At 48.1% G+C, this 13,894-nt stretch overlaps 1 protein-coding gene across 3 annotated transcripts in view; it reads right to left on the reverse strand.

The window, feature by feature from the left end:
* Positions 1 to 13,894, reverse strand: part of polr1a (RNA polymerase I subunit A) — a 231,470-nt gene that overhangs the window by 71,350 nt on the left and 146,226 nt on the right. For 2 of the 3 annotated variants that reach the window (XM_059965628.1, XM_059965627.1), the window contains exons 29-30: positions 13,406 to 13,522; positions 4,717 to 5,001 (exon numbers count right to left, since the gene is read on the reverse strand). In XM_059965628.1, the coding sequence (XP_059821611.1) occupies positions 4,732 to 5,001; positions 13,406 to 13,522 (387 nt within the window). In that variant the 3' untranslated portion in view covers positions 4,717 to 4,731. Of the gene's footprint in view, positions 1 to 4,716; positions 5,002 to 11,999; positions 12,014 to 13,405; positions 13,523 to 13,894 lie in introns of those variants that run through there. The other variant, XM_059965629.1, reaches the window with a different exon arrangement.

Genomic DNA, 13,894 nt, shown 5'->3' on the forward strand with positions numbered 1-13,894 from the left:
GTCTTTTTTTCGGAGTTCAAAATGTTTTTGTTGCATGCAGAAATGTAATTTCGTTCTCTCTGCAGGAGTTCATCAATTTCATAAATGCAACACATTATAGTTTGTTTATACATAGCATAAAGGCAAAAAAAACGTTGTATGCAGTGTTATTTCATTTTAAATGTCAAACGGGTTTTGCGGCTCCCAGTGTTTTCTTTTCTGTGGGAAACGGGTCCAAGTGGCTCTTTCAGTGGTAAAGGTTGCTGACCCCTGCCCTATCCATAAGATATCTATCCAGCTCCTTCTTGAAAGCATCCAGAGAATTGGCCTCCACTGCCTTCTGAGGCAGTGCAATCCACACCCCCACAACTCTATGGGAGAAGAAGTTTTTCCTTAACTCTGTCCCAAATGACCTACCCCTTATTCTTCAACCATGCCCTCTGATTACTGGACTCTCCCAGCATCTGGAACATATTTCCTGCCTCTATCTTGTCCAATCCCTTAATAATCATATGTTGCAATCAGATCCCCTCTCAATCTCCTTAATTCCAGTGTGTACAAGCCCAGTCTCTCTAATCTCTCTGCGGAAGACAGTCCAGACATCCCAGGAATTAACCTCATGAATCTATGCTGCACTTCCTCTACAGCCAGGATGTCCTTCCTTAACCCTGGAGACCAAAACTGTACACAGTACTCCAGGTGTGGTCTCACCAGGGCCCTGTACAAATGCAAAAGGATTTCCTTGCTCTTGTACTCAATTCCCTTTGTAATAAAAGCCAACATTCCATTAGCCTTCTTTACTGGCTGCTGCACTTGCTCATTCACCTTCAGTGACTGATGAACAAAGACTCCTAGATCTCTTTGTATTTCTCCCTTACCTAACTCTACCCCATTCAGATAATAATCTGCCTTCCTGTTCTTACTCCCAAAGTGGATAACCTCACACTTATTCACATTAAACATCATCTGCCAAGTATCTGCCCACGCACCCAGTCTATCCAAGTCACCCTGAATTCTCCTAACATCCTCATCACATGTCACACTGCCACCCAGCTTAGTATCATCAGCAAACTTGCCGATGTTATTCTCAATGCCTTCATCTAAATCGTTGATGTAAATGGTAAACAGCTGTGGTCCCAATACCGAGCCCTGTGGCACCCCACTAGTCACCACCTGCCATTCCAAGAAACACACATTCACCGCTACCCTTTGCTTTCTATCTGCCAACCAGTTTTCTATCCATGTCAATATCTTCCCCCCAATGCCATGAGCTCTGATTTTACCCACCAATCTCCTACGTGGGACCTTATCAAATGCCTTCTGAAAATCGAGGTACACTACATCCACTGGATCTCCCTTGTCTAACTTCCTGGTTACATCCTCAAAAAACTCCAATAGATTAGTCAAGCATGATTTGCCCTTGGTAAATCCATGCTGGCTCAGCCCAATCCTATCACTGCTAGCTAGATATGCCACTATTCCATCTTTAATAATGGACTCTAGCATCTTCCCCACTACTGATATTAGGCTGACAGGCTGATAGTTCTCTGTTTTCTCCCTCCCCTCCTTTCTTAAAAAGTGGGATAACATTAGCCATTCTCCAATCCTCAGGAACTGATCCTGAATCTAAGGAACATTGGAAAATGATTACCAATGCATCCGCAATTTCTGGGGCCACCTCCTTTAGTACTCTAGGATGCAGACCATCTGGACCTGGGGATTTGTCAGCCTTCAGTCCCATTGGTCTACTCATCACCGTTTCCTTCCTAATGTCAATCTGTTTCAATTCCTCTGTTACCCAATGTCCTTGGCCCATCCATACATCTGGGAGATTGCTTGTGTCTTCCCTGGTGAAGACAGATCTAAAGTACTTAGTAAATTCTTCTGCCATTTCTCTGTTTCCCATAACAATTTCACCCAATTCATTCTTCAAGGGCCCAACATTGTTCTTAACTATCTTCTTTCTCTTCACATACCTAAAAAAGCTTTTGCTATCTTCCTTTATATTCCTGGCTAGCTTGCGTCCATACCTCATTTTCTTTCTCCCTGTATTGCCTTTTTAGTTAAGTTCTGTTGTTCCTTAAAAATTTCCCAATCATCTGTCCTCCCACTCACCTTAGCTCTGTCATATTTCCTTTTTTTTTAAATGCTATGCAATCTCTGACTTCCTTTGTCAACCACTGTGGCCCCTTTCCCCCCTTTGAATCCTTCCTTCTCCTTCTCCGGGGGATGAACTGATTTTGCTCCTTGTGCATTATTCCCAAGAATACCTGTCATTGCAGTTCCACTGTCTTTTCTGCTAGGATATCCGTCCATTTAACTTTGGCCAGCTCCTCCCTCATGGCTCCATAGTCTCCTTTGTTCAACTGCAACAATGACACCTCCAATCTGCCCTTATCCTTCTCAAATTGCAGATAAAAACTTATTATATTATGGTCACTACCTCTTAATGGCTCCTTTACTTCAAGATCGCTTCAAATCCTGTTAATTACACAAGACTAAATCCAGAATAGCCTTGTCCCTGGTCGGCTCTCGTACAAGCTGTTACACGAATGCATCCTGTAGGCACTCTACAAACTCTCTGTCCTGGGGTCCAGCACCAACCTGATTCTCCCAGTTCACCTGCATGTTGAAATCCCCCATAACTACTGCGACATTACCTTTGCCACATGCCAATGTTAACTCCCTATTCAACTTGCACCCAATATCCATGCTACTGTTTGGTGGCCTGTAGACAACACCCATTAGGGTCTTTTTGCCCTTACTGTTCCTCAGTTCTATCCACACAGACTCTACTTCTCCTGATCCTATGTCCCCCCTTGCAAAGGACTGAATCTCATTCCTCACCAACAGGGCCACCCCACCCCTTCTGCCCAAATTTCTGTCCGTACGATAGCACGTATACCCTTGTACATTCATTTCCCAGGTCTGATCTCCCTGCAGCCATGTCTCCGTTATCCCAACAACATCATAGTTACCCATTCGCACCTGAGCTTCAAACTCATCCGCCTTATTTCTGACACCATGCATTCAGATATAGAATTTTTAGCCCATTTCTCCTCTCTCTGTTTAAATCGCTGCCTATTGTGCTTAACCCAGCTCCCCGAACTCCCATTGGCCTATATGTCCTCAAGCAAATTTTAAGACTTAAATCCTAATAGGTATGATTCCATACCAGGTGATCAATAATCAATTCCAGATGGGACAAGTATTCTAAACGGATGATTCTGCTGGAATGCTTGCTGTGTTGAGTCAAAGAGACATAGAACACTGCAGCACAGAAACCTATCCTTCGACCTATGTAGTTCATGACAAACTGTTGTTCTGCCTATTCCCATCAATCTGCACCTGGTTTCTAGCTCTCCATACCCCTCCCAACCATGTACTCCCAAAATTTCTCTTAAAATGTTAAAATCAAAGCTGCATCCATCATTTCTGCTGGCAGCCTGATCCACACTCGTACCACCCACTGAATGATGTTCCCCTTCATGTTTCCCTTAAATATTTTACCTTTCACCCTTAACCTATGATCTCTTGTTGTAGTCTCACCCAAATGGCGCCAGAGAACAACACAACCTCAAGCAACATCTTTCAGATAATCCACAAAACTGTTTCTTCCACTTTTTTTTACATCTTCTTTGTTTTAAATGTGTTTATGGTACTGTTACAGCCTGTTATCTATAGTTTGAAGATAAACTGAGTGATCTGACACTTTTGTTGTCTCCAAGATTTTAGGAGGTGAATGGTCTCAAGGCCTAGAAGCTTCCAATCTCTCGCTCGCCACTGCCGGAAGGGGTGACAGTCTCTTGCTGACTGCTCCTGAGGAAGGGTCACTGCTTTTGAGTGGTCTCCCTGTCTCTCTCTCTCTCTCTCTGTTGATGCTGTCGGAGGATGGTACCGAAGTTCTGGGTCTGTGATTTATGGATTGGAATGTAGTTCAATTGGACTCTTACAGTTTTATGTTTTTATGTTGTGTGTTTCACCCAATCTTTCTTGTTGCCAGTTGCACAATTTGTTTTTGCACGTGGGGGAGAGGTTTATGTTCTTGTTGCCATGTTCACAATATTTTTTGGGCGTGGGGGGGGTGTGTTTGATGTTTTTCTTTGTACAGCTTCCATGGTTTTCTTTATTTTGTGGCTATCCAGAGAAGATGAATCTCAGAGTTGTATATTGCATATGTACTTTGATAATAAATGTACCTTGAGGACTCTGAAAAAAGCCTGCCCATGTTTACCCTACTGATACCCATATATACCTCTATAAAACCTCCCTTCTTTCTCCCACGCTCCAGGGAATAAAACCATAACCTATTCAAACTTTTCCTATAATTCAGGTCTTCAAGTCCACGTGGAATTGGCTTGCCTTCATTCTGACTTGTTAAACAACCATTGAGGAACACTTGGAATTTATAAAGGAGCATCTGAGATTAGCAGTTCTCTGATTTGCTGAGAGACATTGAAAGATCGCATCAATAAGGAAAAATAATTGAAAATTAATTGATCCACAAATTCTGAGTAGAGCTGCCCTTCACATAAAATGCTGTAACTGCTGATGATTTTAATGAGGCAAGTAGAACAATATTTTGCTGTCATTGGTGAATTACCTGGCAGACCTCAGTAAACCTCTCCAGCCTCCTGTAGACATGCTACACTGACTGACGATGAACTTTCAGAATAGTGGATCTTTAGAGCAACTCAGTTCAGCAAAACAAAAATAAACCTCAGTGGTTTTAACAAACAGTTTCATGTAACATTATTCTTGTCTTACCTCACACCACAGACTGTCATTTGCATCATATTTATAACCTTCAATAGCAGGATGTAAATTTAACACCGCATTTACTCTTGCATCGCCCATGTCCACTGTGGTCTCCCTTCTACTATTCTTCGTAAAATCAGAATATTCAGAAGAGTCTTGGTTGGTAAGTTCCTGTTGGTCGTCTTTTGAGAGGACTTCTTCTTCCTTCTCCTCTAGTTCTTCTGCATCGTCTCTGGCCTCCTCTCCCTCACTATCATAATCCACCTAAAAGATGAGTAAAATAATTATGTTATAAGCTCACCTCCCCCCCCCCCCCCCCATAGGTCAGAGGCAAATGCATTCTGCGGTATGCTCAAAAAGGTGCAATTCACGAATAACGGGGCGGCACAGTAGCATAGTGGTTAGTACAACGCTTTGCAGTACAGGCGACCTGGGTTCAATTCCCACCGCTGCCTGTAACAAGTTTGTACGTTTTCCCCATGACTGCGTGGGTTTCCTCCGGATGCTCTGGTTTCCTCCCACCGTGCAAAGACGTACCAGTTGTTAGGTTAATTTGGCATTGTAGGCTAAGATTACAACGGAGGATTGCTTGGGGGCACAGCTCCAAGGGGCAGAAGTGCATATTCCACGTTGTATCTCAATAAATACCTAAATAAATAGTCACCCACCTCTGCTCTGACTTGAGATCTACCCCTCGCTCCAGCATTATACGAAGTAAAGTGGAGATGAACTTGTGAACTTTTGTCCTTTCCACTGCTCATACTGAATATCAAAGAGAACATTCAACCCAATCCCCACCACTAGTAGATTGGGGCCTTACAAGAAATATTCAAACAACTCCACTAAAGATGATAATATATATTGTGATTCAAGAATCTTTGGACATTGAGAAATTATGTAATTACAAAACCTCAAATAAGAATAAACCCACCAATCATTTACTTACTTTAAGTGCTGCAACAAATAAACTCCCCAAAAATGAACTGAAATACATCCCAACACTTACCAAGATTAATCAAGAGCCAAGCAGAGTACAAGGTATGAATGTGATGCACATTTTTATTTGGAGTCAGGCGCACAACACAGGAAACAGGACCTTTTGCCCACCACATCAATTCAACAGATGTACGCATCCTAACCAATACTGTGGCGGCTCATTTCCTAGCGTATGCGAACCGACTCACAATTAGATAGCCTACGGGGGTTTGCGAGCACAGAGCTTTGGAGCCTCTTCGCCATGGGGGGCCGGTTGACAGAGGCTTAAAAGTGAGGCTGAAGTTTTCGAATAAAGTTTTTCCTTCGACTGCAGTTACCGACTCCGTGTCGTAATTTTAGCGCTGCTTGTAGCACACCGCTACAATTGGTGACCCCGACGGTCCAAACGATTTTTGGACCAGAAATGACCGACGCCGCCTCTGTTCATGCGGTTTCGTTGAAACTGCCAGGTTTCTGGACACAGCGCCCGGACCTATGGTTCCAGCAAGCCGAAGCCCAATTCCACGTTCGCCGGATCACCTCAGAAGACACCCGCTACTACTACGTGGTGGGCTCCCTCGACCAGGACACAGCTGCCCAGGTCGCGGAGTTCGTACAGTCGCCCCCGGCAGACGGCAAGTACACGGAATTCAAAGCCCTGCTCCTCAGGACTTTCGGACTCTCACGGCGCGAGCGGGCTGCCCGTTTACTGCACCTGGATGGCTTGGGAGACAGACCTCCATCGGCTTTAATGAATGAGATGTTGTCTCTGGCCGAGGGACACACAGGCCTCATGTTTGAGCAGGCATTCCTGGAGCAGCTGCCCGAGGACATACGCCTGCTGCTGTCCGACGCGGATTTCAGTGACCCCCGGACTTGCTGTGGAACGCCAAAAAGGTGAGCGGGGCGTCCATCGCACAGATCTCCCAGCCACGCTCCCGGCAGCAAACCAGTCCAGGCCCGGCCGCAGAGCCCACTAACCCCCGGCCCAATGACCACTGGTGCTTCTACCACCAGCGGTGGGGCGCAGAAGCCCGCCGTTGCCGCCCGCCCTGCAAGTTCCCGGGAAACGCCAGGGCCAGCCGCCGCTGATGGCTACGGCGGCTGGCCATCGGGATAGCCTCCTGTATGTGTGGGATAGCAGGTCGGGACGCCGCTTTTTGGTCGATACTGGGGCTGAGGTCAGCGTTTTACCTCCGACGGGTTACGACACCCGCAGCAGGGCACCGGGTCCCCCCCTGAGGGCCGTGAACGGCAGCACAGTAAGGACCTATGGCACCCGTCAGGTGCAGCTACAGTTCGGCCCCAGCCAGTTCACGTGGGACTTCACACTGGCCGCCGTAGCCCAACCGCTTCTGGGTGCGGATTTTTTGCGAGCACACAGCCTGCTGGTTGACCTGCCCAGGAAGAGACTGGTACACGCCGAGACCTTTCAGACGTTCTCCCTGGGCGCGGCCCAGTTGCCAGCCCCTCACCTCGGCTCCATCACGCTGTCCGACAACGGCTTCACCAGGGTCCTGGCGGAGTTCCCATCGGTTCTGGCACCGCAGTTCACAGCAGCCATGCCCAGGCACGGCGTACAGCACCACATCCCGACACAGGGACCACCCCTCCATGCCCGTGCTCGGCGGCTTCCCCCGGACAAGCTCCGACTGGCGAAGGAGGAGTTCCAGAGAATGGAGGAATTGGGGATCATCCGGCGGTCCGACAGCCCCTGGGCTTCCCCCCTGCACATGGTGCCCAAAGCGACGGGGGGCTGGAGACCGTGCGGCGACTACCGCAGGCTGAACGAGGCTACCACACCGGACCGCTACCCTGTGCCGCACATTCAGGACTTTGCGGCAAACCTGCACGGCGCCCGGATCTTCTCCAAGGTCGACCTTGTCCGAGGGTACCATCAAATCCCGATGCATCCTGACGACGTCCCCAAAACGGCTCTCATCACCCCGTTTGGCCTCTTCGAGTTCCTCCGCATGCCGTTTGGCCTGAAGAATGCCGCACAGACGTTCCAGCGGTTAATGGACGCGGTGGGACGGGACCTGGACTTCGCGTTCATCTATTTGGATGACATCCTCATAGCCAGCGGCAGTCGTCAGGAGCATCTGTCCCACCTCCGTCAACTCTGCGCCCGACTGAGTGAGTACGGTCTTACAATCAACCCTGCCAAATGCCAGTTCGGACTTGATACCATTGACTTCCTGGGCCACAGGATTACTAAAGACGGGGCAACCCCTCTGCCCGCTAAGGTAGATGCGGTCCGCCACTTCCCCCGACCCACCACGATCAAAGGCCTTCAGGAATTCGTAGGTATGGTCAATTTCTACCGCCGCTTCCTCCCTTCAGCTGCCCGGATCATGCGCCCCCTGTTCGCCCTGATGTCGGGTCCGAGCAAGAACATTACCTGGGACGAGGAGTCCGCCGCCGCTTTCGTTCAAACGAAGGAAGCTTGGCAGAATGGACACCCCTACCGCCCTCACAGTGGACGCATCAAACACGGCAGTCGGTGGGGTGCTGGAGCAACTCATCGCAGGTCGCTGGCAACCCCTGGCGTTTTTCAGCAAACACCTGCGGCCACCCGAGCTCAAGTACAGTGCTTTCGACCGGGAACTGTTGGCGCTCTACCTGGCAATCCGGCATTTCAGGTACTTCCTAGAAGGCCGGCCCTTCACCGCGTTCACGGACCACAAACCGCTTACCTTTGCGTTTACGAAAGCATCCGACCCCTGGTCATCCCGCCAGCAACGCCACCTGTCCTACATCTCTGAATACACGACGGATGTCCGGCACGTCTCGGGTAAGGACAATGTCGTGGCGGATGCGCTCTCTCGCCCTACCGTTCATGCCCTTTCCCAAGGGGTAGACTTTGAGGCACTGGCAGAGGCACAGCAGGTAGATGAGGAGATTCCGAGTTACAGGACTGCAGTCTCTGGTTTGCAGCTCCAGGACTTCCCCGTGGGCCCAGGTGAGAGGACCCTACTCTGTGACGTCGCCACCGACCGGCCCCGTCCGGTCATCCCCGCAGCCTGGCGGCGACGTGTTTTCGACTCCATTCATAACTTGGCGCATCCCTCCATCCGGACAACTGTCCGGATGGTTTCCAGCAGGTTCGTTTGGCACGGACTCCGCAAACAGGTCAGTGAATGGGCCAGAACGTGCATGCACTGCCAGACGGCCAAGGTGCAGCGGCACACCAAAGCCCCACCGCAGCAGTTCCATCCCGCCCACCGGCGTTTCGACCACATTCATGTGGATATCGTGGGCCCCCTGCCAGTGTCGCGCGGAGCGCGTTACCTCCTGACTATCGTGGACCGGTTCACAAGATGGCCAGAGGCGGTCCCGCTCACCGACACCACCTCCGAATCTTGCGCCCGAGCCCTGCTCGCCACCTGGATATCCCGCTTTGGTGTACCAGCCCACATTACCTCCGACAGAGGCGCCCAGTTCACCTCCAGCCTGTGGTCAGCTATGGCCAGCCTTTTGGGGACTCAGCTGCACCACACCACTGCCTACCACCCACAGTCGAACGGGCTAGTGGAGCGTTTCCACCGTCACCTGAAGTCGGCCCTCATGGCCCGCCTGCGAGGAGCCAACTGGGCGGACGAGCTTCCCTGGGTCCTACTCGGCATTCGCACAGCGCCCAAGGACGACCTGCACGCCTCGTCAGCCGAGTTGGTATACGGCGCGCCCCTGGCCGTCCCCGGGGAGTTCCTACCAGCCCCAAGGGGGCAAGCGGAAGCTCCCGCAGCAGTCCTGGGCAGACTTCGCGAGAAGCTCGGTAACCTGGCCCCCATACCCACTTCACAGCATGGGCGGCACCCGACCTGCGTACCCAAAGACCTACGGAACTGTAAGTTTGTGTTTGTACGAAGGGGCGGGCATCGGCCGCCGCTGCAGCGGCCATACGAGGGGCCGTTTACGGTGCTCCGGAACAACGGGTCCACGTTCGTGCTGGACGTTGGGGGGAAGGAGGAGGTTTTCACGGTGGACCGCCTCAAGCCGGCCCATGTGGACCTGGCGCAACCGGCCGAGTTTCCGGCGCCTCGGCGCAGAGGCCGACCTCCCAAGCAGGTTCTGGCCCAGGCTGTGGACATTGGGGGGTGTATCGCCGGTTCTGGGGGGGGGTTATGTGGCGGCTCATTTCCTAGCGTATGCGAACCGACTCACAATTAGATAGCCTACGGGGGTTTGCGAGCACAGAGCTTTGGAGCCTCTTCGCCATGGGGGGCCGGTTGACAGAGGCTTAAAAGTGAGGCTGAAGTTTTCGAATAAAGTTTTTCCTTCGACTGCAGTTACCGACTCCGTGTCGTAATTTTAGCGCTGCTTGTAGCACACCGCTACAATACCTCATTTCTTGCTAAGGTGGAATATTGAGGATGCTCTTCACTGATGTGACCTGTGGGCACTGAAGTCCTCAGGACCACACTCCAGTCGTTGATTTCATTGTCTTACCCCCGGCCTACAGCGGATTCAGGCCATATGTTACCACCAGTACCGCACTTACCGAGGTCAGCATTTGCTAAGCTACACTCCATCAAATTGCAAAAAGGACTTAGAATTAACATAACGCTATTTCAGCACCAGCAGCCCAGATTCAATTCCTCCGCTGTCTGCAAGGAATTTATATGTTCTGGGTGCTCTGGTTTCCTCCCACGTTCCAAAAACGTCTGGGTTAGTAGGTTAATTAGTCACTGGATGTAACTGGGTGTCATGAGCTTGTGGGCCTAGAAGGGTCTGTTACTGTGCCGTATCTCAAAAATACAGATAAATACACTGTACAATGCAGGAACAGGCCTTTGGACCAACCATGTCCTCTCTGATGACAATATAAACTAATTTCATTTGCCTGCACAACGTCTGTATTCCTTCATTCCCTGCTTAGTTACGTGTCTGTATAAATGCTTCTTAAACACTGCTATTGTATCTGTTTCCACCATTTTCACTGGAAGGTCCAGGCACCTACCATATTTTATACTCAATGGATTCCGGTTAATTGGGCCACCGATTAAAGTGACTGCTGCTCATTTGGGACGACTCTTAAAGAACAAAAACTGACCGAAAAAGTAGCATTGTTTATTTGGAGCACTATGCCGCTTGATTGGAACAGGAGACTGTTGACAAAGTTTCCAATCAGCATCAGTTGTGTGGCCATTAGACACCACATCATGCTTACAACAACCAGTTTTTAAATAGCCTTAGTTGCATGCGTTTCTGTTCAAAAAGCAGTGATCTCTGTCACTGATCGTTGGTGACAAATAAGCAGTAAGACAATTCAGAACTGTTTTGCGCACTGTGGTTTCAAGTACTCAGGCTTGGAGATGCCAGAAACAGCCGAATGAAAAAACAACTAATGAAAACGAAAAGCTTCCATGAAGCTTCAACTAATTGGGGCAGCTGCTTAATTGGGCCAAAATGTTCTGGTCCTGATGTGTCTCAATAAACAGGAATTCACTATATTTCTATTAGTTTGCCCTTCAACATCTAAAGCTCCAGAGAAACCCAAGTTTGTCCAACTTCTCCTTATAGCCCATGCTCTCCAATCCAGGCACTAACTCAATGAACCTCTTCTGCACACTTGCCAAAGCTCCCAAACTCTTTCTGCAATATGATGATTGAAATTGCACACAGTACTCCAAATGTGACCTAATGACATTTTATACAGCTGTACCTTGGTTTTCTAGTTTTATTCTCAATACCCCAAACAATGGAGGCAAGTATGCCGTATGCTTTCTTTACTATCCTATTGACTTAAGTTGCCACTTCCAGCAAACTATGAACTTTCACCCCAGTTCACCCCGTTGGTCAATGCCCCTGAGGATTCTACCATTTACCACCTACATGGTCCCTGCTTTGATCCCTATGTCACAGACCTTCAGTGAGAGTAACATCCCTCCACCACTATCTTCTGTCACCTATGACCTGAATTCAGCCTACCCAGTCACTTTGGAAACCATGCAGCCTAAACTTCTCCGTCAGCCTACCATGACAGATTCTGTCAAATACACAGACATCATCCACTGTGCTAGTCTTATGAATCATCAGTTATCTCAACTTCATGTGACAAGACCTTCTCTGTACAAAACCATCTAATAACATTCACCAATAAGTTCAGATTTTTTCAGATTGCAAATAAACTCTTCCATAAAACTCAAAAACATGGAAAACTTACAGCACAATACGGGCCCTTCAGCCCACAGTGCTGTGCCGAACGTTGTACTTACTTCAGAAATTACCCATAGCCCTCTACTTTTCTAAGCTCCACGTACCTGTCCAGAAGTCTCTTAAAAGACCCTGTCGTATCCGCCTCCACCACCGTCGCCGGCAGCCCATTCCACACACTTATCACTCTGCGTAAAAAACTTACCCCTGACATCTCCTCTGTACCTACGTCCAAACACCTTAAAACTGCGCCCTCTCGTGATAGCCATTTCATCCCTGGGAAAAAGCCTCTGACTATCCACATGATCAACGCCTCTCATCCATCCTCATAAAAATCTCTTCCATTAATTTCCAAACCATAAATATAATACTCACCAACCTATGCTGGATTAACCCACCTGCCTTTCTAAACCAAAGCAACAACTTTGGCTATCGTCCATTTTACCGGGAGCTTCTTAAGAAGGATACGAAGAACTTGGCCAAGACAGCAGTAATCTCCTGCCTTGCCTCCTTCAGTAACCTAGGATAGATCCCATCAGGCCCTGGGGATTTATCCATCTGGATAATCTTCAAGAGACCTAGAACCACTTCCTTAATATTAACGTCCAAAGATATCAACACACCGCTCCCAAATCTCATCATCCAGGTTTTTCTAATTGGTAAATATCAATGCAAAGTACTTACTTTGTACCTCACCTACCGACTTCCTCTGGCTCCAGGCGTATATTATCTCCTTAGTGGGCGGTCCAGTACCCTTTCCCTTGCTACCCTTGTGTTTTTAATATATTTATAAAATGTTTTGAGATTTTTCTTAATCCTACTCTTCATAGCCCTTCTCATTAAGTTCCTTCCAGCTTCCCTCAAATTTCTCAACAGCTTGTTAGATTTCAGCTTCCTAAACTTTACATATGGTTCCCTTTTTTACTGACTAAATTTACAATATCTCAAATAATGAAGCAAAAAAAAAATAGACCTTGATCTTACAACTCTTAGAGCATTTTACATTGAATGGCTATAATTAGAAACATCCCTAGGAACTGAGTGTCTCTTTCAGTGAATAAACCTTGTCTGTTGCCAAGGACATCAGCTTGATGAAGACAGTTTGCAGAAAGTTGCAAACTCAGTGTACTCCATCACAGGCACCAGCCCCTGCAGCATCGAGAACATCTTCAAAAGCCAATGCCTTAAAAAGGCAGCATCCATCATTATGGACCCACGTCACCCATGACATGCCCTCTCCTCATGGTACCATTGAGGAGCAGTTACAGGACCCTGAAGACCCATGCTCAGTGTTTTAGGAACAGTTTCTTCCCCTCCACCGTCAGGTGCCTGAATGGGCAATGATCTCATGTATGCTACTTCACTATTTTTTTGCTCACTTTTTGAACCACTTATTTAATATAAATTCCTTATTATATCTTATCTTTTCTATTATTATGTCTTGCAATGTACTGCTGCCACAAAACAACAAATTTCATGATGCGAGCCAGTGATATTAAACCTGATTCTGAAAAAGTCTTTGAAATGCATGTTATACCTCTTCTTCCTGTTTTTCACGCCTTTTAGCATCTGTAGCATCGGCATCTCCTTCATCTGCTTGCGCGTCAACAATTGGGACCTCCTCTTCAGCAGCCAGCTCATTGTCATCCTGTGTCTTTTTTTAAAAAAACACATGGCATTAAACAAAATACAAAAATCTCTCCAGTTCCTCTTCACACTTTGTGGCGGCAACTTTGCCATTTCTTTAGCATTTTTGCCTGTTTTTTTTAAACGAGACTGAGTTGCTCGCTCGACGCTCAACCCAGCACGGACAGAAGGCGTACAAGTAGCCGGCCGGATTCGAACCTGGGACCACTTGCCTCGAAGTCAGATGCAGATGCCACTACACCACTGGCAGTCATTGACAGAGAGGTAAAATAGTTGCAATTCTAACAAAACAGTGATAAATATCACATCAAACACCAGGGAAAACATGCATGATCAGTGATCTTTATTACTATCAATTCCTAATGGAAGCACAGTGTGC

The sequence above is a fragment of the Hypanus sabinus genome, chromosome 3 (assembly GCF_030144855.1).
Source record: "Hypanus sabinus isolate sHypSab1 chromosome 3, sHypSab1.hap1, whole genome shotgun sequence".
Classification (NCBI taxonomy): domain Eukaryota; kingdom Metazoa; phylum Chordata; class Chondrichthyes; order Myliobatiformes; family Dasyatidae; genus Hypanus; species Hypanus sabinus.